This window comes from Microtus ochrogaster, unplaced genomic scaffold (genome assembly GCF_000317375.1).
Source record: "Microtus ochrogaster isolate Prairie Vole_2 unplaced genomic scaffold, MicOch1.0 UNK96, whole genome shotgun sequence".
NCBI lineage: Eukaryota > Metazoa > Chordata > Mammalia > Rodentia > Cricetidae > Microtus > Microtus ochrogaster.
The window spans coordinates 351,061-378,249 of NW_004949194.1; the positions used below are offsets into that span (position 1 = coordinate 351,061).

At 38.4% G+C, this 27,189-nt stretch overlaps 1 protein-coding gene across 1 annotated transcript; it reads left to right on the top strand.

Annotated features, from left to right (window-relative positions):
• Positions 1-5,358: 5,358 nt before the first annotated feature.
• Positions 5,359-13,216, top strand: LOC101988524 (pregnancy-specific glycoprotein 22-like). The gene is made up of 5 exons (XM_005371054.1): positions 5,359-5,413; positions 6,873-6,913; positions 10,111-10,429; positions 11,570-11,929; positions 12,945-13,216. The coding sequence occupies exons 1-5, from the start codon at positions 5,359-5,361 to the stop codon at positions 13,214-13,216; spliced, it is 1,047 nt and encodes a 348-aa protein (XP_005371111.1).
• Positions 13,217-27,189: the final 13,973 nt, after the last annotated feature.

The following is a 27,189-nucleotide window of genomic DNA, read 5'->3' on the forward strand; positions in this document are numbered from 1 at the left end:
TCTATGAGTGTATAATTTGGAAATGAATGACTGCCACCTGAGGTGATCCATTTAGCCTGAATATTACTTATGTGTAATATTCTGTTTCCTTCTTACTATAACTGGCTACATACAGAGAGCTAGAGCTTGGAAGATTGGTGACTTTTGGATATTAACACAGAGCCACCACATAGATACCTAGGCTGGCCAAGGAATCCTGCTCAAGCACAAGTACAAGCAGCTCTGCCCATCACTGAGCTAGACTGAGCTGGAGGGACTTCCCCTTCCTTGACTAGCTCAGGATGATAGACGTAGGGGATATCTCAGATTCAGGCTCAGTACACACATGAGATTCCAGTGGGTTTTTTGTGTGTTGGGCTAGTGATAGATCAAGGGTTTATGTATGCTACACGAATACTCTTCTAGTAATCTGCACCCCAGCTCTAATTGGGAACTACTCAACAGAGGTGGTAAAGCAGATAGATACTAGAGCCTTCTATACATCAGGATTTTCCTGTTTCTTTGCAGGTATCACATGTGGCTTTATTTGGTTTGCTCCATATTGTTCAGATGATTTGATCATATTCATTTCAGCTAATCATTTGTTTCCAATGTCAAACCTAAACTTTTTCTGCATGCTGTATCTTACCCACCTTTACAGTACTCTTGGCTTATCAACAGAGAGCCCCAGATAACCTATTAATAACTCTTTATTCCCAACATCATTAATAATATTTGTAGCTCCTGTATCTCCCTTGCCTAGAACTCTGTCATTGGCATATATAGGCCCAAAGTAAAAAAAAAATGCTAGGCTTGGGATGTAGATCCCTAAAATGACACTATCGAGCTTTGGGTAAAGCTTTAATTTCATGGATAGATATAGAAATTAATTCCTAGCTTTTGTCATGGTCACAAAAAATCCCTATTATCTTGTGAGAATCCATCTATAATTCTTCCTCCTCTCCTTGAATCTCTGATTTCTCTTGGTTTACCTTAGACTGGTATTGGAATGTTAATTGGATGGTTCTCCCAAGAGGGAAAAACTTCTCAGGCAGAGAGTTTAGTTAAAGTTAAGCAGATTTTTATTTCTGTCACTAACTCATGCATTCTTGTCACCCCATTTGCTCTCATGATCTCTATGACCCAGAAAGAACACCCAGAACTTTGATCCATGTTCATGTTCCTAACCCCTAAATGCTCCTGAATCCTACCTCATCTCATGTGGTAATTGGCTCTGCTTTGATTCCAATGGGGCCAAAACAGACAGGAAATTAATGTGCCTGGGAGTACTGTCCTGTTTCAGGATGAAACTTATATTTTATTGATGCTCTTTCCTTAACTTTTCCCAATGTCTGTTGTAGGCATCTCAGTGTCCCTGAGATCAGTATCTAAGAAGTGTGAAAATTAAGACTCAGGGTGTCCTTCAGCTGTGTTCTGGCTGTGATTGGATACCAGCACCTGTGATGACCATGTCAAACAAAGATGGCCACTCATTTGAAGAATGGGGAACTTTTTGTGGAATCTCCCCATGGAGGAGGACTTAACAGTTTGAAACAGTGTCTTAGTTAGAATTAACTGTGATGCTGAGACTGCCCAAAATCACCTTAGAAGAAATAAAGTCCTGAGGCACAGACCATACTATTTAGAAGAACAGATGAATGACACCTGTGTCAGCTGAAATATACACCACTGACCAGATTCTGTTCCCAAAGACCTGTCCCACAGAGTATGTGCTCCCATATTATCAACTGCACTGCTGTTGGGCCCCATCCCTATTTTGGCTGACTTCCTTTATTTAGGAACAAGGCACATCAATCACAAGAAGAAGAAGAGGAGGAGGAGGAAGAGGAGGAAAAGGAAGAAGAAAAAGTGAAGACCACACTAGGAAGAAGAATAAAGACACCCTGCCTCGCCAAAATTAATAAAGACAGACAGAGAAGGACATTTTATATTCATTAGAGAATAAGCCCACCAAGATAATCTCCCAATTCTGAACATTTATGCCCCCAATACAAAAGTACTCACATTTATAAAAGCAACAGTACTAAAGATTAGCTCACACATTGAACCCCATGCACTAATAGTGGGAGTCTTCAAGACTCTACTGTCACCAATGAACATGTAGTCCAGACAGAAAATAAGCAGAGAAATAAAGAAACTAACATACATTATGACTATAATGGACTTAATAGCTATCTACAGAAACTGTACCCAAACACAAAAGAATACAATTTTTTCTTAGCACCTCATGGAATATTATCCCAAACTGATCATATACTTGGTCACCAAAGCAAGTCTCAAAAGACACAAGAAAATTGAAATAACCACCTGTATTTTATCAGATCATTGTGAATTAAAGCTGGATTTCAACAACAACAGAAACAACAGAAAGTCAGTAAAATAATGGAAGCTGAACAACTCTCTGTGGAATTACCACTGAGTCGAGGAAAAAATAAAGAAGTTAAAGAATTTCGGGAATTCAATAAAATTGGATGCAGAAGACATCCAAAGCTTTGGAACACAAAGTGGTGTTAGGAGGAAAGTTCATTTCACTAAATACTTTCATAAAGAAATTAATGAGATATCATATTAGTGACATAACAGTGCACCTGAAAGCTCTAGAACAAAAAAAAGCAAACACTAAAGACGAGTACATGACAGTATGAAATAATCAAACTGAGGGATAAATCAATAAAATAGAAGCAAAGGGAAAAGTAAAAACAATATAAAGAATCAATGAAACCTAGAAGGATTATGTAGGACTATTCTCAAGCCACATATCTGTGTGCTTGCTGCCATGATCTCCACCATGATGATAATGGATTGAACCTTTGAAACTGTAAGTGAGGCACCCCAATTAAATATGTTCCTTTATCAGAATGGCCATAATCATGGTTTTTTTTCTTTATAGCAATAAAAACCCTAAGATACCAAGCAAGTGAAAGACCTTTATAACAAGAACTCCAAATCTTTGAAAGAAGAAATTGGAGAAGATATTAGAAAATGGAAATATCTCCCATGCTCTTGGGAACATAGTATTAATATAGTAAACATGTACATCTTAGCAAAAGCAATCTACAGATTCCATGCAATTCCCATCAAAATTCTAACACAATTCATCACAGACTTCAAAAGAATAACACTCAACATAATATGGAAAAACAAACAAACACAAAAAACCTGGATACCTAAAAGAATACTTTACAATAATGGAACTTCTGGAGCTATCACCATACCCGACTTCAAGATCTACTATGGAACTATAGTAAAAAAATAAAATAGATGAATTGTCTTCTCATTAAATCAGACATGTGGATCAATGAAAAGGGTGAAGTGGGCAGAGGGACTGAGAGGAGAGGAGAGAGAGGACAGTGTGGTCAGGATGCAAAAATAAATGAATAAACAAATAAAAAACAACAGCAATGAAAAAGAGAACAGAGTCTCAATCAACCTAGTCAGGCAAGGCTGTGCATTTTTGTGAGTGATTGTCTTAATTGATACATGAGGGCCCAGAGCACTGTGGGCAGCATCATTTCTAAGCAGATGGTCTTTGGTTATATAAGAAAGCTAGCTAAGCGTGAACCAGTGTGTGAGCTGGCAAATGAGCCAGTAAGCAACATGTTTTTGACCTTGACTTCCTTCAGTGCTACCATATAACACAGTCCCAAGTAGGGAAATGGACTGTACTCTCCCTCCTAAACTGCCCCCTTTCAGAGTGTTTTTATCACAGCAAGAGAAATAAACATACAACAGTTTAGAGGAAAGATACTTCTATTTGAATCAATGTGAATTGTACTCAAGAGCAAACACCCTCCTACACCCTCTAGACAAAGAGAAGGTAGGATTTAGACACCAGTGATTGGGCAGAAAACGCATGTGAAATTTCCTATATTAGTGTCCTTTCCTTTTTTATTTTTATTTATTTATTTATTTTTTTTACCAGAGAGAATATCTCTCTGTAATCCCAGCTATCCTGGAACTTGCTCCATTCTGGCCTAGATCTAAGAGATTCAACTTTCTCTTTCTCTGCCTCCTGAATGCTTTGCATTAAAGGCATTCACCATCATGCCCAGCTGTTTCCTGCCTTTTAATCTTGATAAATAACCTGGAAATTTTCTCTGAAATTTCATGAATACAAAGCTCTTTTTGAGAATGCTCTTCCTCCGGATTCACACTACTTCCAAACTTAGTGCAGGGCTTCCCAGAACAAATATGGATCTCTGTCTAGACTCTTCCTATAGTACAAGGAGTTATGAGTCCTAAAGGGCCCACTAATCAGGATGACAGGCCCTGCCACTCACCTGTGTTGAACGCATCAGTGAAGTTCACAGTTGGCTTCTTGACCATGTTTGCTGTAGCCCTAGACATGAGATTGCAATTCTCCCAGTGATCTCCGTGGAGTGATAAAAAAGTCATATTCTCAATACTCCAAAAGTGGCTCCCATAAGTAGACTGCTTTTCATTTCTATCCCTACTAAACCTTGAGTTTCTTCCATAAACCCTGCTCTGACCTAATGGCTTCTTACTAGGTCTGAGGATACCTTTCTGCATGGGAACCATGAAGGTCACCTCACTCCTCACCTCTCTCATAGGGAAAGACGAGATTATGACTCATAAATCATTTAGAAAAAGGGCAAAGGTAACCCAGGAATATAGAAGAGGACATGTGTACACCCAGTACATAATGCTAGAATGTAGCCTTGAAACTCTCCATTGGAAGATGGAGCACATAATCCTTTCAAGGGTGCACGGGTCACCTCTTCCCCAACACTGAACACATGGAACTCCTCACACAACTGCTCCTGGGCCTCTCTTCTTGGTCACTAATTTAACTGGTGACATTAGTGATAAAGGATTGAGTTTCACCCCTAGTTATCACTCAGCTGGCCTCTTTCCAGCCGTCAGAGACATTACGGCAAGGATTAAATAAATACAACTTTCCTAAATCATAGAGAACACTGGTTTGACTGAGGGTTCAGTTGTGTTTCTGTGTCACAAGAACACAGAGACATGGTGGAGGCTCCCTCATTGGTACTGACAGATGCAAGGCAAGAACACAGCAGGTGTCAGCCTTGGGAGGAGCCGTTGTTCTCTGAGGGCATGGGGATGTTTATCAGCCTTGTTGCTCAATGTGCTGCTTGGAGAAGAACTTTAAAGGGAAGTCAAGATGGATGTGGGACAGCACTGAGAGTGGAAGGGATTGAGAAGTGTCTTGGACTGAAATCCCACAACTCACAGCCCACTGTATTTTGGGAAGTGATACTGCCTGAGAAGGATCTCAGCCAGAAAGGAGGAACATCAGAGCCTGAGGGTTTTTTTTTTTTTTAATTGAAACCGAGGTTCTTTTTCTCAGAGGGAGGACTGCAATTGAGAAGATTGATGGAGGGGTTCTTTGTGCTTCTCTGCAACCACTGGCAGGGGCTTCTGCTCACAGGTAAGGGTACCCACTCCCTGAATGTGTGGGAAGGGGAACTAAGAAGTAGTCTTGAGTCTCCTGAAGAAAACAGGAGTCTAAGATGAGTCTCAAGGCTTGTGTTTGCATAAAGTACAGTGAGGGACAGACGTTCAGCAGCCTGAAGCTCTCAGAGGACAGGAGGTGATGATGATAAGGGAAAAGGCTCAAACAATGAGAATTATATTAGCTGCAATGTTATGTAGACAGCTTTACCCAACCATGACCCTTTGAATGAAATCAAACAGGGGAGGGTTAGCAAGATGTCTCAGTTTGGGAAGATGAGACAACCTGAAGCCAAACCTCAGTTCCCACACAGTACATGGTAAGAGCATAATCCTGCAGGCTCTACTCTACCCTCAACATAGGTGCTGTGGCATGCACCTACCTGCAGACCCTGACACATATGTCTCGCAAAGATTTGTGGAGTATATCTTCATATGTGCACAAGGAGACATCAGCCTTTACAACTACACACATATATTTATATAAGTAAATCTAAAGTCATTTATTTCACACTTAAATATAATTATGTAATTATTGTCATAAGATAGGTCCAAACCTAGGAGATATGAAGAGAAATCCATGAAGATGCATTCCTCCTTCCTTTTTTTCCCTTTATCCAGTTGTGTCTGAGTCTCTTCCAGGAACTGAAGCAGACAAAAAGGTCAGACTTACCCTGCATCATAAATCCCTGGTTCAGCCAGACAGTTGTGGCACAGGCCTTTAATACTAGCACTTGGAGGCAGAGACAGGTGATCTCTGTGAGTTTAAGGCCAGACTGGTTTATAGAGCAAGCAAGTTCCAGGACAGCCAAAGCTGCACAGAGACACCCTGTCTCAAAAAAAAAAAAACAGGCAAACACAAAATTCCCTAGTTCTAGTGGACATGATGTCAGTATATAGAAAAAATGAAGTCATCGGTTGGTAGGAATTCCAAAGGGAACAGAGAAAAATTCAGAAAGTGAGAACTTTCAAGAAGAGGAGTTCAGAGATATGTTTCTCCTCATTCCAAATGCTCTGCACAGAGACACCCTGTCTCAAAAAAAAAAAAAAAAAAAAAAAAAAAAACACAAAATTCCCTAGTTCTAGTGGACATGATGTCAGTATATAGAAAAAATGAAGTCATCGGTTGGTAGGAATTCCAAAGGGAACAGAGAAAAATTCAGAAAGTGAGAACTTTCAAGAAGAGGAGTTCAGAGATATGTTTCTCCTCATTCCAAATGCTCTATAAAGAGGGATGTGTTATACTGAATGAAGAACCAGGTAGACAGCTGAGCAGAAAAATTCTAAGAAGTAATGACACACTCAGAGGCTCTGAGTGAATGGAAATCATGCTGCTCATGCCTGCAAATGAGGGTGGGCACAACCTACCCTCACAGCAAAGCTCAGTGATGATCATAACTCTTTAATATTGATGTTTTTTTTCAATTCCCTTCTAGCCTCCCTTTTCTCCTTCTGGCATCTCCCCACTACTGCTCAGGTGTCCACTGAATCAGTGCCACCCCTAGTGGCTGAAGGTGATAATGTTCTTATCCTTGTCAACAATCTGCCAGAGAATCTTTTAGCCTTAGCCTGGTTCAAAGGGTTAACAAATATGAAGCAAGGAATCGCATTATATGCACTGCACAAAAATATAAGTGTTACAGGGCCTGTGCACAGTGGCAGAGAGACAATATATCACAATGGATCCTTGTTGATTGAAAAACTCACCCAGAAGGACACAGGATTCTACACCTTTCGAGCCTATAATAGACGTGGAAGAATTGTATCAAGCACATCCACCTACCTCAATGTGCAAGGTAAGTGAAATGCTGGGAACTCTGTGAGCTGTGTGAGGTTCACTTCACTGGACACACACAGGAGTGTGGTCTGTACCTACATTCTCTGTGCATTGTGGCCCTGTATTGGGGTTGGAGCATTTAGTGCAGGACACATATAGTTTAGAATAATGGCAATAGATTTTAATCCTTCATTTGACTTCATCTAAAACACAGGTAAATATGTGGTGGGTAACATGCCAAGGGTATCAGCCTCTGTCTAGTCTCTAGTGGTTCTTGTCAGGCATATTTCCTTAAGAAAGACTCCAAGGGAATCAACATTGTGCCTGATTATGGACTACATGTGCTCTTCACAAAGATGTGAGCACCAGGATGCCCTGCCCCCTGAACTCTGTCCTAGACTGAACTCCAGGTGTCCATGAGAAGCATTTTATAAATGGTGGATTTTTGGCTTCCTGATGGCAGGGAATAGTGTTCCCTAGTATTCAAAATCTTGTGATATGTGGAATCAGACAGTGCTCTGTCATGAGAGCCTTGGTTGGTGTACACCCCTTGGCCATCTTCTCCAGAGAGTCATCAGGGGAGTCTTGCTCAACAAGTATACAGGCCATTAACTCACTGTCTTGTTCGGCATATGAGATTTCACAGGAAGGTCAAGGTACCTTAGGAACTGGACCAAGGACAAAGGATGTCCTGACAAGAGCTTCTCCTCTGGGTCCCACTTGGGAAATTCTCTCATGCAGGTAAATAACTGCAGGCTATAGTGATTTGACAGCTTCCCAGACATGAGCAGTAGTTCCCTGGTGATCACCAGGCAGAAATGAAATGGCAGAAAAGTATTTGTCTGAACCAGGAAGTTACCTAGTAACCTTGTACCACTCTGATTTTACATACCTAGAAATCCTGGTCACAGCATTCTCAGACCTACTGACTGCTTCATGTGTCTGCTACACTGCCAGAGATCATTTTTTGTTTCCCACTTCATATGTTTCCTTTGGAAAATTCATGGTATCCAAGGGGAATCAACTAGGTAAAGGTCCAAGGTCTCTCAGAAAACCATGGAGCGCATGTGTAGACCCATTACATAACTCAACAACAGAGAAAGTAGTATTACAGTCTTGAAAGTCTTATAGGATGAAAGAGCTCACAACCTTTTTCTATGAATCAGGTCACCTCCTGTTACACACCCAAGATGTGAGACTCCTGACACATCTTGGACCATTGACCTCAGTCAGAACCCAGTCTTTTGTTGACTCCAATGAGAAAATATTTGTTCTTTTCGTGACACATTACACACCTGGTCCTTTGGAGCCTCAAAGACAGTTTTGTCACCTTCCTGCTGGGAGCAAATTCCATGTTTCCAGAGCATTGAAAACACAGGGCTGACTGGATGCCCAGCTGAGTTTTGTGCCACACAGTTGTGCATTCTTTCCCTTTCCAGTGTTGACTAACCTAGGTCAGGACAAAGCAGAGTGCAGTTCCAGAGTCAACTACTATTGTCTCATCACAGGAAAGTTCATTACCCTTGACTATCATCACTCTATGTTCTATAGGACAGAAGCATAAAAAAAAAGATGGGAAAGGAACTTGAGGCATCACTGAGACTGGAAGGACAGAGCAGTATTTCGAACACAAACCTACCTATAGTTCACAGGACTCTGGGAGCTTATCCTTCCTAGGAAGATGTTCATCTCAGATGGGCAAAGGGCATCAGAGCTGTGCTGGGGCAAAAGTACCTCAGGATGACAGATCATCCTACTAAGGCAATGGAGGCCTTTCCCGTATTCCTCCACAAAGGCTTCACCACATCACAGGGGCTTCTGTTCACTTATAAGAAGAGCAGGAGTTGGCAGTGTATGATAGGAGAGGACTGGCATTCTGTCTGGAGTCTCCTGATTGGCATGCATACATAAGAGGAATCCCCATGTCTGTAGGGAAGAGGACACAGAAGAGGTGGGAGGCTCATTATTAGGATGCTCTCATTGAATATTAAACTTTCAGGGTGGGGAGACATTGTTCTTACACAAATTTTGTAAGCATGAGAAAAGTATTATGAAGACTGATAATCTCAGATTGATGTCTCAAGTAAAAAAAATCAAGCTGGTGTGGCTCACTGATGTGGATCAATGGATATAGGCATTTGCTTTATTTACTGACAAACTGAGACCAATGAACAGAAGTCCACTGACCTCCATCGAAATATTGTGTCATGGACCCACCCACACATACTACACTAGTCTTTACACTACTCACACACAAGTATAATATGAAAACAAGTGTAAAAGATCAAAGCAAATAGAATGATCCAATACTCATTCCCTAATCCTCTCAGTTTCTTAAATAAATCCTTGGGCATATAGGTTTCCCAGATATCATTCATTCATTCAGGTTTCCCATATATATGTTATTTTTTCTAGACAGTTCCTTTTAAGAAATAGAAGACAGCTTATAGTTCTTATGATGCACCATTTCAAGTGGACTTTAAGCAAAGAAAGCTATAAAATAAATTCAGGTGTTGGCTGCAACCACAAGAGGAACATAACAACAATGAAAGTCAAAGAGTGAAGACACGGGGTCTATAGAGGATGAGGATGGGCACACATCACCTCAATACCATCCACTGTAAATGTCAGCAGGAGTCTCTTGGTAGTGAACTGGGACAATGTTGACAACTGAAGATAGGGAGTCATACATTGGAAATCACGAGTATAAGGACATACTACCACGAAGTAAGACAGGGAGATAGTCACCCACAAAACTAGACTGAGAAATGGACATAGCTGCTCAGGACACAGGGCTTCATCTTAGTTAAATACAAAAGTCACAATTTAGATGGATCTCTCTCTCTTCCCTTCTAGCTTTCCTTTGGAACTGTGGGCGTGCTCCCATCTCGGCCCAGCCCACTATTGAATCAGTGCCACCCATTGTTGCTGAAGGGGAAAATGTTCGTCTATTTATTCACAATCTTCCAGAGAATTTTCAAGGTTTTGTTTGGTTCAAAGGAATATCTGTGTTCAGGGACCATGAGGTTGCCCGATACACATTAAAGGAGAGATCAAGTGTGATGGGGCCTGCAAACACTGGGAGAGAGACAGCAAACAGTGATGGATCCTTGGTGCTTCGCAATGTCACTAAGAATGACACTGGATTGTATGCTTTACGAATCGAGTGTGCAGATATGAAAAGTGAAGAAGCACATGTGCAACTCCTGGTGAACAGTAAGTAGTTCTCTGTGATTGCTTGGTGTTGGGTGGGGCTTACACATACAGAATTGTCATTGCTGGCCTAGCCTAATTTCCCTCTGCAATGCAGTCCTATGTAGAAGTTTGGGCACTTAGTGCAGGGCAAACTTGGTAGAGACAAATGTCCATAGATCAGACTCCATCTAATGTAATCACTCCACCTGCATCAAGGAAGATCTTAATGTAAAATAACTTACCATAAAATTTCAGAGCCAGTCTAGTTTTTTAGGCCTCTAGACTAGGGAGTCCTGAACCCTGTCATCTTTCCAAGGCAGAATAAAGTGACCAAATGGAGAATTTTTCCAGTACTCTACTCTTACTTCCTGTCAGAACTGATAGGAAACAATGATTTTAGGTTACTAATGTCAAAATAGGGCATGTGTTATCTTGATTTGGAGAATGTCACAATTAAAATCCAGGAACTGGTAGAGATACCATGGAGGAGTATTGCTTACTGGCTTGTTCCTCATGTCTTGCTCAACTTGCACTCTTACATCACTTCCTTCAGTGGTCTCAAAGCTTTCATTTCAATCCCCAATCTAAAAAAATGTACTATAGTTTTGCCCACAGGTTGAATTGGTGGTGGCATTTTCAATTAAGGCTTTGCCTTTAAAAAGTGACTCTTGTTTGTGTCAGGTTGATGTAAAACCAGCCAGCCTAGTATCCAAGCCTTCTGAAGGCCTGAGCCTGCCTTGAAGATCAGCTTTCTCCCAGATTCCACTTAGACTCAACCCTGAAGGCTGGCAGGCAGAGAAGCAATAGCATCTATAGTGTGACATTAAGGGTTGAGTGTAGCCACAAAGGAAACTGAAAAAAACCTATAATGTAAACATCTCAGTCATGATGAGTTTATGGAAGTCATCATGTTAACCCTCAGTGTGCTGTGTCTGACTGAGAGCAGTGAGGGAACAGCCCTGAAGATACCTGAGGGGAGAGTTCCAAGATGAGGAAATGACAGTTTGGGGGCAGAAATGGAATGGAGGAGGTCATTTTGCTGACCTTTATTAGGTGGTATAGACACACCCACATCTGCAGTTCTAGACTGAGTAACAAACCCATCTGCTCACCATGCACAATAATCCCCATGTGACAGCTTTTTTCTCTTTCCCCTTCCAGGCTCCCTTTCTCCATGCTGTAACCCTCTCACCTCTTCTCAACTCATGATCCAATCCATGCCTCTGTATGTTAAGGAACGGGAAGATGTTTTTCTCCAAGTTTATAATCTTCCAGAAGATCTGCAAGCCTTTACCTGGTACAGGGCAGTATATAGGGTTCCATATTATGAAATTGTTGAATGGAGCAAAATCTTGAATACTGTCACCTGGGGAGATCAATATACTGGAAGAGAGCTGGTGTATGACAACGGATCCCTGCTGCTCCAGAATGTCGCTGAAGAAGATGCAGGAATGTACACACTAGAAATTTTGAAAAGTGATTTCAAAATTGAAAAAGCTTATGTGCAATTCCATGTAAACAGTAAGTGACTCTCTATCTCTAGTTGTTGGGAATGGGTTATGCTAATTCATATACCAAGCTGTCAGGACAGCTGTTTCTGATCTCTTCCTGGCAGCATTATGTTCTCACAATAGGGTTTATGCACCTACTCCAGGACATACATTGGGTAAACAAGCAATAGGTTAGAATCCCTTACCTATTTTTCCATGCACAGAGAAGAATGTATGCTGGATAACTCAGCACAAAGAAGTCAGTGCCAGTGCATATTTTTGTGACTCTCACCATGCACATAGCCTCAAGAGAGACTCTGAGACTTAGGCAGACAATGGATAAAAAAGCTATGGGGTCCTCACAGAGAGTCCCAGGAAGCCATGACTCCAAAACTGTGCCCCTGACTGTACTCTAGGTTACACTGGGGAGATTTTTGACACTGTCAGTTCTGATTTCCTGTTAGAGCTTTCAGGGAAGAAGTCTTTACTACCCTATAAATCCCTTAACAGTCAAACCAGCAGTGTGCTGCCATGACAGTTACAGTCAGGTAGGTCACCCGTGCATTTTCTTCTCATAAGGCTCAGTAGTGTGTGGGCCATTAGCCTATTGTTTGATGGGTTTATGAGACTTCGCAGGAAGGTCAAGGCACCATAGGAAGAAACAGAGGAGACAACTCCTCCAAATTTTTCTTTTTCCTCATGGGTCCAGCCTAGGGAGTTTTCTTTTTCAGGTAAATAGTAACATATGCTGCTTATGTGAGTAGCTCCCCTCTCAATGTCAGACCATTGCTCATAACTAAGCTTAATTCATAGACACAGCAATGATCATGTACTGTGTGTCCTATTACAGGGAAACTGAGTCAAAGGAAACAGTGACTGAATCAGGGTCACAGAGTCCCTGGGTGACAGATCCAAAACATAAGATATGTTTACAGTCACAGCTCCAAACTCTGCCCTCTGGAGACTTTATTAAAAATGAACAAAAGAGGAACTGGTTGAACTCTCTGGGCTACTATCACTTGTTACTCTTCTCTCTTTCATCACAGAGTATGTGGCACAGCCCTTCGTGCGAATCACTAACGGTGTAGTCTCATCACACAGATCTGTGATCTTCACCTGTGTTTCACCTGACACTGCTATCTCCTTCCGTTGGATCTTCAATAACAAACCTCTGAGGCTCTCAAGGAGAATGACTCTGTCCCCAACAAAATGTGGACTCAGAATATATCCTGTACGGATGGAGAATTTTGGAGAGTATAGATGTGAAGTCTTCAACCGAGTTAGTTCAAAGATCAGTCCCCCTGTCTTGTTTCGGTAATGAGTGACTGACCTCTCCTTTCATCCTATAATATAATTGCAGAATTTCTTTCTTAATCAATGGGGTACTAAATGGAGAAAAGGTTTATGGTGAAATTGTCAGTTATCACTCAAGCATAGCCAGCAAGGTTACTCATATCTATAATCTTGGGATGCATATGTGTATAAGATTTAAAATGAGATGCTGTCTCCAAAGAAAAATAAAGACACCAGTATAGTAAAAAGAAATGAAAAGGAGTTAAAACTTTAGGTTTTGAATCAAATATAACCAACCGTCAGAATTCATAGGTACTAATTTCAGGAGCTGCCAAAGTTTTGGTGTTCTGAAACAACTGTAAAAATAGTGGAACATTTGAATAGAGAAAATTATATTCTTACATGGTAAAATACATTCAGTGTTTAACTGATTTACTAATTTAATTAATTTGAATGCTACCATCACATCGGTCATCCATGTGAAGTGAGGAAGAGTGACAGGAGAAGACTCTGTTCATGCTTCATTGTGGACATAGCTGGTTTCTAAATAGATTTGATCTACAGTTTGTTTAATGTACAAATATAAAGTCCTTAACATAAGGGCAGATCATGCTATTTTTATTCTGAGAGCGGTATTCACAGAGGGACGTTGCACATGGTTGTTTTAATATGTATTTCTTTCACTTATATTCTCCTCTCAGGTATTCATCCAGACCACAATTTCCCCCCCTCTCCAGTCCTCACTAATCCCCACATTCCCTCTCTTTCAGATCCACTCTTCACTTTTCCTTCAATAAGTGAGCAGACCCCAGGGATGTTAACCATATATGGCATGACAAATTACAGTAGACTTGCCACAATCCCTTATATCAGTGCTGGGTGAAGCAATCCAGTAGGAAGACAAAGGTAAAATGATCAGAGATCTTTCCCAATCCCACTGTTAGGAGTTTCACAATAATACCCAGATACATTACCATAATTTATATGTAGAGAATTGAGTTTAGATCCATATAGGGTCTGTGTTTGTCACTTTAGACTCTATGATTCTCTATAATCCCTGCTATTGATTCTGTGTTCCATATTTTTATTATGCCCTTGAACCCTCTGATCCCTAAAATCCATCCTCCCCTCCTCTGTGCAGATACCAAGTGTTTGGCTGTCTGTCTCTGCATCTGCTCCCATCAGTTGCTTTATTTGTCAGAACAAACAACATGTTACACACTTCTCCCCTTTTTCTAAATAATAAGGGAAAGTTTTAAATAGCAGAAAAAACTATATACAATAAGTAAAATAACCATATACAAATATACACAGGCAATAATTACATTAAGAATTCATTTGACAAATTCATAGAAAATACTCCATTGTCTATCCTATATTGGTGAGTTCAATGTATTGTACTAATTAACTTTTTATCCTAATTTGTATTATAAACCCAAAACAAATTTTTATATTTCCCAGTCTCTTACACATTTTGTACATCTTGTGTGAATTTATTTTCTGAAATTGTTAACAAGAAAAAATGTAACTACAACTATCTAGTCTTCAACTCCATCAGAGACCTGAGAAGGAAATAATATTGAGTAAAAAGGAAATACAAGAAAGCGACTTTTAAAAATGTGAAAAGTGACAGAAACAGCTGGCTTCTTGGAAGTCACTCAAGGCTCTTGTATAACATTGGGGCATCCATCTTTTTGCCTACAGGCCTATAATATTTGACAGCCTTTTCTGTGAAGCAGTATATTCTGAAGGGATGTCCTACTTTGTATTGGCAAAGTTTGACAGTCACTTTCTTTGTGTTCTGTTTGTCCAATTTGAAAAACAAACTGTCAGCAGTAAAGGCAAAGGTAATTTTCTCACACTGGTTAACTTTTGACCCCCAAAAGAAAACTCCACATGAAGTTTCTCTGATGTCCATCATCTTCTCTGAAGTATATTGGTGTTGCCAGAAGCACACATGTCTCATTGTCTTAAAAAAGAACCATGTGGCTGGGCGATGGTGGCGCACACCTTTAATCCCAGCACTCAGGAGGCAGAGGCAGGCGGATCTCTATGAGTTTGAGACTAGACTGGTCTACAGAGCTAGTTCCAGGACAGGCTCCAAAGCCACAGAGAAACCCTGTCTTGAAAAACCAAAAAAAGAATCATGTGTTATTAAAACATTTTAAATGCCATATTGGCAGATCTCTGAAGTGTCTGAAGATCACCCATCTATATAAAATATATCTGTTTGACTGTGAAAGCACACCTAATGTGACTACAAGTTTGACTATAATAGATGACTAACTACTTGCCTGCATTTCTTTATTATCATAAATAGTTTGTAATAATAGCATTTAAGTACTAAAAATTTTCATGATATTGTTAAATGAGCTGTAGAGGTACAATAACTTTAAAAAGAGTAGAAAGGCATGTTCTTTATGTTCTAAAAAATAGCCTCATATTTTAATCAATATACAACAATATCTTAAAGAAGAAAAAAAGCATGCATTGAGTATGACAAAAATAAACTCAATTTTGTATTAAAATAAAAGCAATCCTTACCAGTGAAAAATATTTAAGACTAGTAGTTGTTATTTTTGGTGAAAAAGTAGATTCAAAAATCTACCCTATTATCCTTTCATGTGTATACCCCCTTTCTCAGAATCAATTTAATATCTACCCCTTTATTCTATAATTTCCATATCCCTTTTTTTCTTTTCAGAGCAATATCCTTGACTCTATCACCTTTGTTCAGTTATTTTCCCCAATGATTACTGATAATAAGTTGAAACCAACCTCCATAAACAATGACAAATATCCATAACCCATTGAATGACCAAAAATTGCCCACCCCACCTCTTGGAAACAAGGGTATCTTGCTACTAAAATTACTTCTTGTTGTTTAGGGATTATGGAATCTTTAGGGGATAATGAAAAAAAATGGGATAATTATCAAGATCTGGGAGAGCTAGCTGTATCAATTGTTGCCCAGTCTTTGTATAATTGAAAAGTACAAGGCTTACCTAAGTCCTAAAATAAATAGTCTGTGAACCTGGACCATCTTAGCTAGCCAACTTGAAGTTGTCCTGAACAGTTTGTAGCCCAAAGCTGATCTTTGGTTGGCATTTGTCAGCTTAGTGGCATTATCATAGTCCTGGTGAAATTGTTGCAGGGTCCCATCTTCTTTTCAGAAACTTCAAAGGTTGTTGTTAGGCATGGTCATTGTTCACTATACAAGGCTTAAACATTCTAAATGTTATATACAGCAGATCTCAAAGAGGTTAAAGGACCATAATTTGTTATGAACATCCAGAGTACAATATCTTAATACTTAGTTACCTTATAAGAGACTCAAACCAGAAATCATGTACAGCTATATTAAGCTTTTTTCTAGAATTAGTTAGTACTCAACAGGACCACTAATATCAAGATAAAAGTTTAATATATGTATATAATTGTATGGCTAAGCATACACACATATACTATTCTTATAAATTTTGAGATACTATTTATACCTTAAGAAAAGCTTTAAATAGATAAAACAAAACCAAAGTATTATGAGATTGGTAGGAATAAATAGTCCCTTAATTTTGGTTTTTCTTCTGTATAATATCAGCTGGTTCTTATGACATGAAACAGAGATTTTGTATTTTACTTTAAAAAGCCTGTTTAGGTTTAAAGAGGAAGAGAACCACACTACAAATAATTTTAAATTTAATTTTAAAGTGAACATGGACTTAACAAATATCATTTATGGCTGGGTGTTTGTGGTGTACACCTTTAATCCCAGTACTTGGGAGTCAGAGGCAGGCAGATCTTTGTGAGTTTGAGGCCAACTTGGTCTATGAGAGCTTGCTTCAGGATAGCTAGGACTGTTACACAGAGAAACCCTGTCTGGAAAAACAAACAAAAATATCATTTACATATGTGTCTGTAGATAACAGTAGAACCAAATATTTGGAAAGATTTATGACATTTTATAATATTGTAAATGTGAGATACCAATAGGCCAATTCACTCTTTCTCCTAGGATGCTTTCTTTGGATGATTCATCCCTCTTCTTCAGATGTCTTATTTGTCCAGTGATCTTCATATTTTTTATCAGAATGTTTTCATTCTCCTGGTAAAACAAAAACAAAACCTGGCCCAACCCTAACTTGGGGGAAATTTTCCTAAGCATTTACTAGTTCTATAAGTTAGTCTAGATTGAATGATCACCCTCTTTGATGAAACATCACCTCTTCTAATCAAGAGGTTTTTCTTATGCATATCTAATCTTTATAATATTCGCTTTATGGTTTCTTGTGAAATTTTTGTTTTGTCATCTGAAGCTTTTTGATCATCAGGAGCAGTATGTCTTTTTTTAAATAATAGTTATTAGTTCCTTTGATTTCCCCACAGTGATAGGGAACAATTGAATCAAATTTGCAAGAGGCCTCCCAAGGTGTTTCACAAAGTTAAAGGGTTTCTTTGTCTATTCCTTGTTGATCTGCATTTATTGTTCCAATGTTGGCCTTTGTTGCTACTTCTGCACACTCCAGAAGTCAAGGGACTGCTCGTGTAGAAGGTTCTTCTGTCTATGTGTTGTTTTCATTGGTTAATAAAGGATCTACCTTGGTATGTTGATAGGGCAGAACTTAGGTAGGCAGGGAAGATGGAAATGTTGGATGGGAGGAAGAAGGGTGGAGTCAGAGACACCATGGATCTACTGCCAGAGTAAGACATGCTGCTGAAACTTAACTGGTAAGCCACTGCCATGTGGCAATACACAGATTAATAGAAATGGGTTAAACTAAGATGTAAGAGTTAGCCAATAAGAAGTTAGAGCTAATGAGCCAAGCAGAGTTTTCATTAATATAGTTTCAGTGTGATTATTTTGGTTCTGGGTGGCCAGGACAAACAAGCAGTCCTCTCCTTGCAACATCCTTCTGATTTGATTATTCTTGAAGAAACATTGTTTCTAGAAATTCTATGTCTACAGTCCTATTTAAGGTGACCTTGTTAGTCACAATTAAAACACCTAATATTATATTTTTCTTCAAGCCTCTGAAAATCATATTTCCTATCCAAGCATCATCATGGGTATAAGATTCAATATTGACTGTATCTCATATCCATTCTTCTATAGGTGCTGATCTTGCTTTTAAAGGCCTAATTGTACTTTTACATTGTGAATTAGCATTTTTCAAAAGTCAGAGATTCAAGTATTAGTCATCTAGCTTCTGAATTTGGTATCATTCTATTTATAGATGAAGTCAATATTTATAAAAATCAGTGAAGTTTTTGTTTGGACCCAGTATGAGTTTAATAAGTGACTGAGTTTTCTTTCTGACTTCTTCAATTCTGTCCCAGTCATTCACAGCTACTGCATGGAATAAAGTCAAGGTGTGGTCATCATATAGAGATTGTCTTTGTATATCAGCAAAATATCTTCTCCAAAAACTTAGTCTTGGGAAATTTCAATACTTCTAGCCCTACATTGTTGTTCAACAGTCCTAGACCCATCTTTCTACAAGGTCCTCCAATGCAATTGAAGACCAGTCTTCAATACTACTCTAACCAAGATTTTCCAGTCTTGTGGGACAATTTTGTTTCTAGTTGACTATGAAGTTAACATTTGATTCACAAAAGATGAAAGCATAGCCTATAAGACTATGACTGTCTTAAATCTCCTCAAATTTAACATTTCCACAAGAATCCAGTCAATACTTCACAGCTTTGGGGAATACCTGTCAATTGTCAGTTGGTTTTGTAAGGTGACTGGATAAATTAAAGTTGGTTGCTTGATAACCTTGGGCTGTTCTCTAATTCTATTATGTAATGCTGAGCTTGATTATCTTTTATAATTCCTCTGTATTAGTTGATATCTCTTAAGGCTTCTAACCTATCTGTAAAAAAGGCATTATTTTACCTAGTAACTATTTCTGTGGCCTGTATCTTGGCACTCATTTGACCAACCTGGCACTCAAGTCAACCAACTTCTTTAGGAAACTGATAATGCTTATAACTGATATTGCATGAATCCTATCTAAGTCAATTATCCAATCATTTCATTGTTTCATTTTAAGCCATTCATTGTATAATTATACAGATGCAGAACTCCCTTCATTGTAATATGATTTCCCCCTTTTAATGTGGGGAAGTCTCCTTTTTAAAACTAACTTCCCCTTTTAAGAATTCTCAATTATCTCTGTTGCTGACTGTGAAATGTGAGGTGTAACACATCTGAGCAGAGAACACAGGCAGTGAACATCCTGGCTGTGGACAGATACCACTGAAAGTGTGTCAGCAGCCTGAAGAGGGGGTCCAGGGAAAGCCCAACCCACAGCATAAAGGAAGTCAAGGAACCAGTCCTTTGCAAGTGCTGGAATTAAATGTCAGAGCCAAGTTCTCTTGCTAGCCAACAGGCAAGATTTCTGCAAGTAGGCTATTCTAACCCTTCTATACCATTGATCTGACCCTGTAAACTACAAGTCCCACTTTACTCCCAATCCTACCTATCCTATGCAAACTCAGAGGAACTCTGAAGCACAGGTGGTGACTCCACAGAATAGCCCAAGTAGTGAGTGATCACCCACCCAGATAGATGCCCTACTCTCTAGGCCTTCAGTACCAGGAGCAAAACCCTGAGTCCTTCACAATTCCTTTAGCTCTACTTGCCAGTCAGCAGGCAAGCTTCCAACAGCCCCACATCATCAATCGGACCCTGTAAACTACAAATACCACTCTGCCCCTCAACCCACCTATCCCACATGAACTCAGAGGAACTATGAAGCATAGGCTGCAACTCCACAGAGCAGCCCAAGAGGTGAATGTTCACCAACCCAGCTGGATATCATATTCTTTAGGCCCTTGGCATGAGAGCAAAACCTTGGACCCCTCTCCCATATGCTGTACCTTCTCTAGCTAGTCAGGAGGCAAGTTTCCTTCAGACAGGCTGTTCCAATACCTCTATTCCATCTATTGGATCCTGTAAACTACAAGCACCAATCCACCCCAATCTCTCCTACCTTCTGAGATCTCAAAGAAACTCTGAAACACAGGTTGTGACTACACAGAGAGGACCAAGATAATGGAACAAGAGAGCAGACCAAGAAAGTGGACCAAGAGAGTGGGCTAAGAGAGACCTTAGCATCTCCTTGAGACATAGTAACAGTACAGAGGAGACCAAGACTAGCTCCTAAAAACACAGACATCAACTGTAAGGATTGGAACATGAGGCAAAGACACTGGCAGCAACAATTAGAGGAAGAGATGGGGAGGCACCAATGCAAAAATTCATTCAATAACCTAAAAAGCAAAATGGTAACATCAGAACCCAGTTGTCATTAAAGAGGAATACTTGATCATCCTAACGAAGAAGAAGCAGAAGAATACTATTTTAAATGTAACTTTATGAGGATGATGGAAGAGGAAATGAAAAATTCCCTTAAAGAAATGGAGGAAAATACAAACATAAAATTGGAAGAAAAAAATAAATGTCTTAAGAAACCAAAGAAATACAATTAAACAGGTGAAGAAAACAGACTAAACAATTCATGACTTGAAAACTGAAATAGAAACCGGGCGGTGGTGGCGCATACCTTTAATCCCAGCACTCAGGAGGCAGAGGCAGGCGGATCTCTGTGAGTTCGAGACCAGCCTGGTCTACAAGAGCTAGTTCCAGGACAGACTCCAAAACCACAGAGAAACCCTGTCTAGAAAAACAAAAAACAAAAAAAAAGAAAAGAAAACTGAAATAGAGGCAATAAAAAAAATTGAGGGAAGTCTGTAAACAAAAAATCTGAGTAATGAATGAGAACTACAGATACAAGTATAACTAGCAAAATCTAAGAGACGGAAGAGAGAATCTCAGGTGTTGATGATATTACAGAGGAAATAGATTCATCTGTCAAAGAAAAGGTTAAAGTCAAGAAATTCTTAATACAAAGCATCCAGGAAATCTGGGTATCAGGAAAAGACCAAACCTAAGAATAATAGGGATAGAAGGAGAAGAACTCCAGCTCAAAGGCACAAAAATATATTCAACAAATTCATAGAAGAAAACTTTTCTAGTATAAAGAAGAATATCCCTATGAAAGTTAAAGAAGTTTACAGAACACCAAGCAGAGTGAACCAAAAAAGTCCCCTTGCCATATAATAAACAAATTGCAAACCTACAAATAAAGAAAAAATATTAAGAGCTATAAAGGAAAGAGACCAAGTAACAAATGAAGTCAGACCTATCCGGAATTATACTCAGTCTCTCAATGGAAACAGTGAAGGCCATAAGGTCCCAGATATATATGCTGCAGATACTAAGAGACCACAAATGCAAGCCCAGACTACTATACCCAGGAAAGCTTTCAATCACCATCGATGGGGAAAAAAATACTCCATGACAAAACCAGATTTAAGCAATACCAATCCACAGATGATATTGGATTCCCCTCTGTATCCTGTAAATACTATTTGTTAATAAATGACTGCTTTATACCTATAGCAGCATGGAACAGAGCTACATGGGGAAAACTAAACTGAATGCTGGAATAAAGGAGGCAAAATCAGAGAGAAGCCATGGAGCTGCTGGAGAAAGATGTGCTGAAACTTTGCTGGTAGGCCACGACCTGTGGTGATGCACAGATTAATGGAGATGGGTTAAATTAAGATATAAGAGTTAGCAAATAAGAAGCTAGAGCTAATGGTCCAAGAAGTGATTTAAATAATACAGTTTCTGTGTGATTATTTTGGGTCTGAGCTGCCAGGTGGCTGGGAAACAAACAAGCAGCCTCCCTCCAACACACGAATCCAGCACTACAGAAAGTATTAGAAAGAAGACCTCAACCCAAAGAAGCTGACTGTACCCATAAAAACGTAGGCAGCAGATAGCCATATACCAGCAAATCCTAAAGAAGGGAAACAGACAAACAATACCATAAAAACAGCAAAAATTAACAATCACTGGTCATTAATATCTCTTAATATCAATAAACTCAATTCACCTATAAAAAGACTCAGGCTAAGAAAATGAAAGCAGGACCCATACTTCTGCTATAAATAAGAAACATACCTCGACATCAAAGACAGACATTACTTCAGAATAAAGGATTTGAAAAACATTTTCAAATCAAATGGACCTGATAAACAAGTGGGTGTAGTTATCATAATACCTAACAAAATAGACATAAAACTAAAATCAGGTCTGCCAGGTCCTCTACAAAAGCAAAATTCTCTTAACTGCTGAGTCATATCTCCAGCTCCCATGTTCAACTTGTTTTTAATGAGTTATCAAATCACTGATAACTCTCAATAAATACTGTGTCATATATTTATAATAAATAAGTTCCTGAGTCAATTCAGATGTTAACTACCATTTTGCCCCATATATCTATCTATCTATCTATCTATCTATCTATCTATCTATCTATCTATCTATCTATCTATCTATATGTGTGTGTATGCATATGTATGTATATATATACATCATATACCATAAATGTATTTAAATCTTACTTAAAAATAAAAATTAATTTAAAAACAAGGAAATATTTGGATGTTGCATGCAATAATGGCTTAATTTCCTAGCAGAGGTCTGACTACTGACCACAGGCCACTATTTTATGTTGTTCTTAAACAACAGATAATCTGCAGATTCTGCACTGCTGTGATCTGTTTCAGCCATGTCAGCATCACCTGCAACAGCTTTTATCATTCATACTGTGTGTACTAAGCTTGCTTCCTAGCCACACTCTTTCATGTCTGTAGAAGAAGCTGCTAGCAGGCCTGCTTTTCATCCTGCCCAGCTCCTGCATGGTTAGCTTTACATCCGAAATAACAACACACAAATTGTATTCTTTTAAACACTGCCTGGCCCATTAGTTTCACCCTCTTATTGGCTAATTCTCACATCTTGCTTAACCCATTTCTACTAATGTGTGTAGCACCACAAGGTGGTGACTTACCAGGAAGATTCTAGCCTATGTCCATCTTGGGTAGTAGCTTCATCGCGTCTGACCCACTTCCCTTCTTCTCAGCATTCTGTTCTGTCTACTCCACCCACCTAAGGGCTAGCCTATCAAATGGGCCAAGGCCATTTCTTTATTAACCAATGAAACCAACACAAACAGATTGACAGATGACAATATTACATCACATGTCCATTGCTTTTTTGTAATACAGATATTCCAAAAATCTGAGGGCCTGTTTTATGCCTGTGAGGTCTTTACTTCTTTCTCTTTTATGCAAAGTTGGTTGGTAATTATTAATCCCAACCAAGGAGTATCTATCATCTCATTGTTAACTAATCTCTACATAATCAAACAGGCAAGTATCAAATTCATTAGAGGTTACCAGCTCCATTTATGTTCCAAATACTATGACATTTGCAAACCATAGCTGTTACTTCTAATATGATATATTTCACAAGCAAAAGGATACATTCAAATATGTTTACATTATATATGTCTGATTTGTTATTTCAAGAAAAGTCACGATTTTATAAGCTATGGCAGCCTAGAGAAATAACATACAACATGAGTTCTATAGTAAATAACTTTACATAGTATGATAGTAATTGGCAAATTATAAAAGTCTAATAAGATATTAATAGGAAATATGAATAAAAGAAGAGAAATTTGAGTGAAGTACCACAAAAGAAAAGAACAAACTTTGGGCAGAAATCAATGAAATTAAAATCAGGAAATCAATTATTTAAAATCTGACACTTTGGAAAACGTCAGTGAAATTACATGGGAAAGAGACAAGAAGGGAAAGACTGGACTCACATGATGAGGTTAATAGGTGAAGGTCATGACTTCTCTAACTGATGAAATGAAATTTTCCATTTAATAATGGAAGAGAATTTAGAACAGGATGTGAGTAATGAACTATGGCTTAGACAACAGAATAAATTCACCTTTTGCAAAAAATACAAATACATATATATTTAATTATCTTCAGGTACACACACACACACACACACACACACACACACATATATATATATATTTATCTTGTTTTATTTTTCACCTGCATTATTACTAGGTGGAGTCTAGTTAGAGCAAAGAAGCATCCAGAAGCAGACTTTGGGATTGGGCATCTGGTCCCTTACCCATTCTTCTGTCTTCCTGCCCTTTCCAGTTGCTGAGCAGAATAGCTATCCCAAGTGATGAGTTTATGCATGAAGTGTTTCTGTTGCCACAGGCCTGAATATGGTTCATCCAATTGCTATAATATTTGATAATGATGAGGGGGCTTTCTTTTTCATTAAATAACCACTTTGTTGTAATGAAAATATTAATTTGAATATCATCAATACAAAATAAATTTTGATCACTAAAAAAAACTAAAATCAATCAAAAGAGATGGGAAAGGATACATCATGCTCATCCCAGGGGGGGAAAAAACATGAAGATGAAGTCTCAATCTTGAACATCTATGACCTAAATAAAAGAGCACCAACATATATAACAGAAACATTACTAAGGCTTAAATCACACACAAAACCCCACATACTAATAGTAGGAGACTTCAACACCTCACTATCCCCAATGGACAGGTTGACCAGACAGAAACCTATCAGAGAAATAAGAGAACTATCAGATGTCATGACTCAAATGGACTCAACAGTCATCTACAGAACATTCTATCCAAACACAAAAGAATATATCTGCTTCTTAATACTACATAGAACCTTCTCTAAAATTGTCCAAATACTTGGTAACAAAGCAAACCTCAACAGATACAAAAAAAAGGATGACCATGGTTTAATGTTGGAATTTAACAACAATAGTCATTGCAGAAAGTCTGTAAATTTATGTAAATTGAAGAATGATCAAATGAATCACCCTTGGGTCAAGGAATAAAGAAATTAAAGACTTCCTAGAATTCCAAAAAATAAGGCACAATGGACCCAAATTTATGGGACATTGAAAACAATGCTAAGAGTAACATTTATAGCACTAAGTGCCTGCATAAAGAATTTGGAGGAAGTTCACATTAGTGATTTAAGAGCATGCCTGAAAGTTCTAGAACAAAAAGAAGCAGACTCACTCAGGAGGACTAGAAGACAAAAAAATAGTCAAATTGAGGGATGAAGTCAATAAAATAAAAATAAAGCAAACAACAAAGAATGAATGATACAAAGAGTTGCTTCTTTGAAAAAAAATCAGCAAAATAGAAAAACCATTATCCAAGCTAATCAAAAGGCAGAGATGGAATATGCAAATTTAAAAAATAAAAAATTAAAAAAGAACACAACAACAGACACTGAGGAAATCCAGAGAATCATTAGGTTATTCTACAAAAACCTGTACTTCACAAAATTGGAAAAAATAAAATAAATGGACAATTTTTGGATAGGTACCACATACCAAAATTAAATCAAGATAACATTAACAATTTAAATAGATCTAAAAACCTGCAAGAAAATAGAAGCAGTAATCAAAAGCCTCTCAATCAAAAAAGCACAGTGTGGATGATTTATTTGCAGAATTCTATCAGAACTTTAAAGAAGAGATAATACATATTATATTCCTTAATGTGTTCCATATAGTTGATACAGAAGAAATATTGCCTAACACTTTTTATAATGCTGTTACACTGATACTAAAACCACATAAAGTCTCAACCAAGAAAGAGAATTAAAACTTTCTCCCTCATGAATATTGATGTAAAAATACTCAATGAAATACTGGCAAACGGAACCAAAGAACACATCAAAAAATCATACAACTTGGTCAGTTCAGCTTCTTCCCAAAGATGGAGGGATGGGTCAACATACAAAAATCTATAAAAGTAATCTACTATATGAATAAACTGAAGGAAAAAAAAACACATGATCATCTCATTGGATGCAGAAAAAGCATTCAACATATAACATGAACGGGGCCTGCTTGTTGGGGTTTCTGTCCCTCTCGGTGCCCCACAACTGATTAACCACAAAGAAAATCACACATAGGTCTCCATAAATTAGAAGCTGATTGGCCCATTAGCTCTAGCCTCTCACTGGCTAACTCTAACATCTTGATTAACCCATTTTTCTGATCTATGTTAGCCATGTGGCTCACTACCTTTTTTCAGTGGGGCAGATCATATCCTGCTGCTTTGGTTGTCTGGGCCGGAGTGGAAGGAATCAATTTCCTCCTTCCCAGAATTCTGCTGTTCTTATTACATCATTTCTGCTTCCTGTCTGGTTTTCTCGCCTATACTATCTGCCTAGCCAATCAGCGTTTATTTAAAACATGATTGACAGAATACAGACAATTCTCCCACACAACAAAATCTAACATCCCTTCATGATAAAAGTCTTGGAAAGATCAGCAATACAAGGAACATATCTAAACATAATAATAGCAATATACAGCAAGCTGACAGCCAACATTAAATTAAACGGAGAGAAACTGAAAGTGACTCCACTAAAGTCAGGAACAAAAAAAGGTTTTCCACTCTCTCCATATCTATTTGACATAGTTCTTGAAGTTCTATCTAGAGCACTAAGGCAATAAAAGGGTGATAAAAGGGATAAAAATTGGAAAGAAGTCCAACTCTCACTATTTACAGATGATATGATAGTATACATAAGTGATACCAAAATATCCTCCAGGGAACTCCTACAGCTGATGAATACTTTCAGTCAAGTGGCAGAATACAAGATCAATTAAAAAGATCTGTAGCCCTGCTATATACAAATGATAAAGAAGCTGAGAAAGAACCAGAGAAACATCACCTTTTACAATAGTCACAAATAACATAAAATATTTTGGTTAACACTAACAAAAAAGTGAAAGAACTGTTTGACAATAACTTTAAGTCTTTGAAGAAAGAATTTGAAGAAGATACCCATAAATGGAAGATTTCCTGGATCTTGGATAGGTAGGGTCAACATAGTAAAAATGGCAATCCTACCAAAAGCAATCTATAAATTCAATGCAATCCCCATCAAAATCTCAACACAATTCTTCACAGATCTTGAAAGAAAAATAATCAACCTCATAAAGAAAAACAAAAAACCCAGGATAACTAAAACAATCCTGTACA

What these genes read in the sequence shown, in the direction of transcription:
- LOC101988524 (XM_005371054.1), top strand. Translation starts at nt 5,359, where the DNA reads ATGGAGGGGTTCTTTGTGCTTCTCTGCAACCACTGGCAGGGGCTTCTG. An exon ending in GCAGGGGCTTCTGCTCACAG is followed by an intron (nt 5,414 to 6,872) that starts GTAAGGGTACCC and finishes ATTCCCTTCTAG; the next exon opens with CCTCCCTTTTCTCCTTCTGG. An exon ending in TGTGCAATTCCATGTAAACA is followed by an intron (nt 11,930 to 12,944) that starts GTAAGTGACTCT and finishes CTTTCATCACAG; the next exon opens with AGTATGTGGCACAGCCCTTC.